Raw genomic sequence first — 5,000 nt, 5'->3', positions numbered from 1 at the left:
TGAGGTAATCCACTTGGTGCTAGCAAGCACATCAAAACTCCAGTCAAAACGATGGTCTGTCGACAACGCAGATTTCGCTAATATGTTTATCCTACTTGTAACTTGTTGGTTGCTAGAAAGCTCTCTGAGCATATGACCGGTCTTACTATACTGTTAGTACACAGAGTATTCCTATTTTATGGACTGCATGGCTTATGAACAAAGCTCATGTAAAGTGACATTTCTAGTAACGTAATCTTGGAATGTAGCCTGGCTCACGTCGCTGTCATTCTTCCACACTGTCAGTGGACGAGCGTTGGCTCACTGTAGATTCACTTTGTTTGCGTTATTTCAGTGTAGTATTTATTTATATATTTAATTTTGCAATTAGGCTATATAGGCTGTCAAAAAGGTGTTGTATCGCTATGGCAGGGTTACATGAAGTAAATATGAATGTAATAGACTACTTTGTGCTACTGAATAATGCAGCTGAGATAATAAAGTCTTTGGAAGATGTTTTGTGTCATGTCTATAGGTTTATGTCTGTAAATGTGAAATGGTTAGTGGTAGGCCTACATCTCATGGCATTTCAATATATTTTTAGTTTAGTGAGCTACACTTTAGATATTTTCTGAGAGTCTTCGAGTTTAGCTGCCCCCTCCTTATATGGATAAAACATATAACAAGCCAGATATCACTGTTGAGAGAGGACTGCATTAAGTCTAACATATAGGCCTATCTTACAATAAACATTAAGTAAAGCTGGCTATGTAACCGCATTCATTCCAATATTGTTGCAGAGATGTTTCCTTTTACCAAGATAACAATTTCAACAATTTACTTAGCTCAGTAAGTCAGTATAACGAAACTCTGGAACTGTTAGGCTATAACCAAATGTAACACACTAGACCCTTTCACAATAAACAAGCAAACAAACAAACAAAAACAGAACAACAAAGATACCCTCATATGTCTAAACGTCAGTGGAGCCAAAATATAATGGTTGAGCTTGGTTGCTTGCTAAAATATATTGGAAGGCCCCACTACACTGATTGAGTAGATGTAAATACATGTTAATTCATAGGCACTTGTTCTCTCTGTCACAGAGCAAGCATACTCTCGCAGTTCGTTCACGAAACGCATTCTAGTTTATTCTCCCCGTTTTTCTTGCAGCTAACTACTCCTCGCCCGATTGAGATAGAGACGCCATTCAAACACCGAAACGTCCGGCCCGATCCGGTGCAACCTGCTATGACTTTTCGTGGCGGTACTCCTTGCCACTCTTTTTTTATTCCTCTTTTTCATCACCTTTTTCTCTCATTGACTAACATGGTGGAAGGTTGAGCCATTGTGACATCACCCACTCTAGCCAACTGAAATTAGATCAGTTGAGATAGGAGAAGGCGAAGCTCTCTTAAATGCCATAAAAATCATGCTAATCGAAAACCACCGTCAAGCTTTCTATCTCTTAAATGCCATAAAAATCATGTAAATCGAAAACCACCATTAAGCTTTATATCATGATACAGTAGTAGTAATAGCTAGCGAGTTGTTTACGTTCACAACCCACAGACAGTTCAAAAGGCCCGACAACAGTCACCAAAGAAAACCTAGATATACTATTGATACAATCGTGAATAGAGTGATGATAGCTAGCGAGCTATTTAGCCTTCACCCAGGCTCAGGTTTATTTTGCTAGGTATCTCCGATATCGACGCAGAGACACAGTGTGAAAAAGGATGGAAAACTTAACGAGGAAAAGTGGTTCGGGAACTACGTGTGCAGTAGTTGGCTGTACCAACTCAAGAAAACACCTGAACGAGTGGTTAGATAGAGAGTGCAAAATATTAAAACGAATGTAGTGGCAACAGTTTCAGGTACAGTTTATACACCCGCTCTAACAGTGTTAACCAGTATGTGAGTAATGTGGGTTTTATTAAAGCATAGCGTGTGTAATGTGTAGCTATTTCATTCCGTTTGTTAACCTTTCCGGCTGTCTGTATATCAGCAGCAGAGCGGAGCATTTTACTCCCCTGCCATCTCGGAATGAAATAGCTACACAATACACACGCTATGCTTTAATAAAACTCACGTTTTATGAGACACCAACAGAGGCACAACCGACAAGTCTTACCATTGAAGATCTTTGACGTTCGTTCTGAAACTACATCCAGCCATCCAGGTTAATCCATGTTGTTGTGGAGAACGGCGGTTGCATTTCATTAAAACTTCACACTCCTTACATTGGACATATCCAACAGTCTAATTAGAATCTGAATTGTCTACTAAGCAGAAATATCTCCATACAGTAGATTTCCCCTCGTTTAGTATCATTTTGAACTCTCCAGATGACTGTATTGCCCCCGCTCGTCAAGTGAAAATCCCCCTCCTTCTTGGGGACAGCAATGGCTAGCAAGCCCTAGCATAACTGTCATTCACATCCAATGGTAATGCTACATAGCTAGGTATGCTAACTGTCGGTATCCATTGTTAACTCGTTAATACTCATGTCACTAGCTAACGTTAGCTAACTGGGCAGTTGTTATTATCATTGACACCACTTTCAACTGTCAAAACTATCCGTCTAGCTAAATCTGTTGGTTATGACATTTCACAGCATTTCATATATATTGTTGCAGAGATGTGTCCTTTTACCAAGACAACAATTTCAACAATTCACTTAGCTCAGTAAGTCAGTATAACGAAACTCTGGAACTATTATGACCATGACACTTGAAATGTTTGTGCTTAGTAAATATGCAAGTTTCATAATACATCTGATTTCCACCATAGAGAGACAATAAATATATTTACATTTGAAGCACAGACAAGATTTATTGCATCCGCAACCAATACAAAATCAAAACAAGCCCATGTCTCCCTCACGCGACCTTTGGAGGAATAATTACACCCCATAAGAGATAATGTCACTTGGAGCCTATTTTAAGACTAGACCCTTTCACAATAAACAAGCAAACAAACAAACAAAAACAGAACAACAAAGATACCCTCATATGTCTAAACGTCAGTGGAGCCAAAATATAATGGTTGAGCTTGGTTGCTTGCTAAAATATATTGGTTGAAAACAAAAAGGTGTATTCAGTGCCACTGCAGATGGTTACACTGGAAGGCTGGCAGATTCATCCTACAACCTGCATTCAACGTTGTATTGAAACACAGAAAACACAGTAGCCTACAATACAGATTTTGTCCTCAGATATCAGTCTGTGAGGCCCCTCAACAACATATGCGCTCTTGGCCACTGCAGTTGCTTGTGCTTGATGGCCGCAACAGAGCAAGCACACTCTCGCAGTTCGTTCACGAAACGCATTCTAGTTACATCTGATAATGGCCAGCTACACGGGCACACCAGTTATGACTGAGACTGGGGGCTGAGAGATGAGTGGAGAAACACAGGATGGGCGGATGTTTCGACAGTGAGGAGAAGACAAGAGAAGAAAAGAAAAGAGGAGAGGAGAGAAGTGAAGAGGAAAGAAGAGGAGAGGAGAGAAGAGAAGAGGAGAGCAGAGGAGAGAAGTGAAGAGGAAAGAAGAGGAGAGGAGAGGAGAGAAGTAAAGAGGAAATAAGAGGAGAGGAGAGAAGAGGAGAGGAGAAGAGAGGAGAGGGAAGCTCTGGCAGGCTTTGATCAGGTTTAATGAAACAGGGTGTCTAGCTGAGCCTTATTCACTTAAAAAGTCCCCGTTGTTGGGCTTCTCAAAAACTTGCTAACGCATGGCATTGCTAAGAGGGCTCTGTGGACAGCTGTGAAGACTGGCGTCTAATTACTATTCTTTGTTTCTCCTTTATTTCCTTTTTAAACGTGCCTCAGAGAGAGATGGCGCCGGCTTTTGGCAGATTCTAATTAGTTTCCCCTCTGGTGACCTTCGAGAGGAAACAGCTCTGTGACGTGGAGGGGTGCAGAGAGACCGGGCTCTGATTGGTCAGAGACACATGCGTCTCGTCTCGTCCAGAGATCATTTGTGTCTCCACGCGATGTCTTCATGCATGAGGGCTAATCTGAGACTCATTAGGAGATAATTGTCTGTTTAGGTCCACGGAGAGAGAAAGGTTGGGATCCCACCCATATTTAGTGTCTTCCTCAAATTGAGCATCACAAATTCAATGTCTCTCTCTTCATTAGCAGTCTACACGTACACAAGTAAGGGCATGAGACGTTTTGTTTAGTCATCCGCCAAAACCACAGAGCCGTCAATACACTCACTGCCTGGTCCGGTACGCTGCTTCATTGTTTCCTGCATTATTGACAAAAAACAAACCTGACCTCCTGCCTTCTCAGGTGAAATTGGTTACATTTTGGAAAGAGACGGCTAAGGGGAAATGTTTACACACACACACACACACACACACACACACACACACACACACACACACACACACACCACACACACACACACACACACACACACACACACACACACACACACACACACACACACACACACACAGCACTTTGATCTACTTTGTGTTGGCAACCGACAAAAACCCAGTAATTAAAAACAAATCAGGAGATGATGAAGGAACTCCTTTGGCCATTCAATTAACACTTGTGAGACGGCTCAGAGAGCTGCACATGAACAGGAGAACCAGAGGAAACTATATTCATGCTCTCTATGTCTTCTCTGCGCCAGAACAGATGAATGTGTGTACAAACACTGACATTATGCTTGAACACACACACTCACACGCACACTCACACGCACACACAGACACACACACACACTTTCATCTGTGGATGATTAGGTAAAATGGGAAAATTCACCCACAACACAGGTTCCAGAAAATGGCTCTATCAACCACCCCCACCCACTACCAGTCCTCCCACCCAGTCTCCCCATGGCACCTACCCACGAGCAGGGCCTCCCTCTCGGAGCGCACAGGGCTGGACGGGCCCTTCTCTGGAACACTCTCATTCTCCTGGCTGCAGGACACCACTGCTGATGCTGCTGCCTCCTGCACACAGAGGGACATACAAGACACAGGGAGAGATGCCATTGAGTTAG

At 42.5% G+C, this 5,000-nt stretch overlaps 1 protein-coding gene across 1 annotated transcript in view; it reads right to left on the bottom strand.

The window, feature by feature from the left end:
* The window catches only part of LOC308367477 (ecto-NOX disulfide-thiol exchanger 2-like), a gene marked incomplete at its 5' end in the record, with an annotated part of 76,959 nt that overhangs the window by 5,862 nt on the left and 66,097 nt on the right, over positions 1 to 5,000 (bottom strand). Inside the window, one exon of the mRNA XM_080841398.1 lies at positions 4,845 to 4,950. Coding sequence (XP_080697524.1) covers positions 4,845 to 4,950 — 106 coding nt within the window. The remainder of the gene's footprint in view (positions 1 to 4,844; positions 4,951 to 5,000) is intronic.

This window comes from Sprattus sprattus (assembly GCF_963457725.1).
Source record: "Sprattus sprattus genome assembly, chromosome: 6".
Taxonomy (NCBI): Eukaryota; Metazoa; Chordata; class Actinopteri; order Clupeiformes; family Clupeidae; genus Sprattus; species Sprattus sprattus.
Note: the sequence above shows the minus strand (reverse complement) of the source record. Positions and strands in the feature narration are given on the sequence as shown.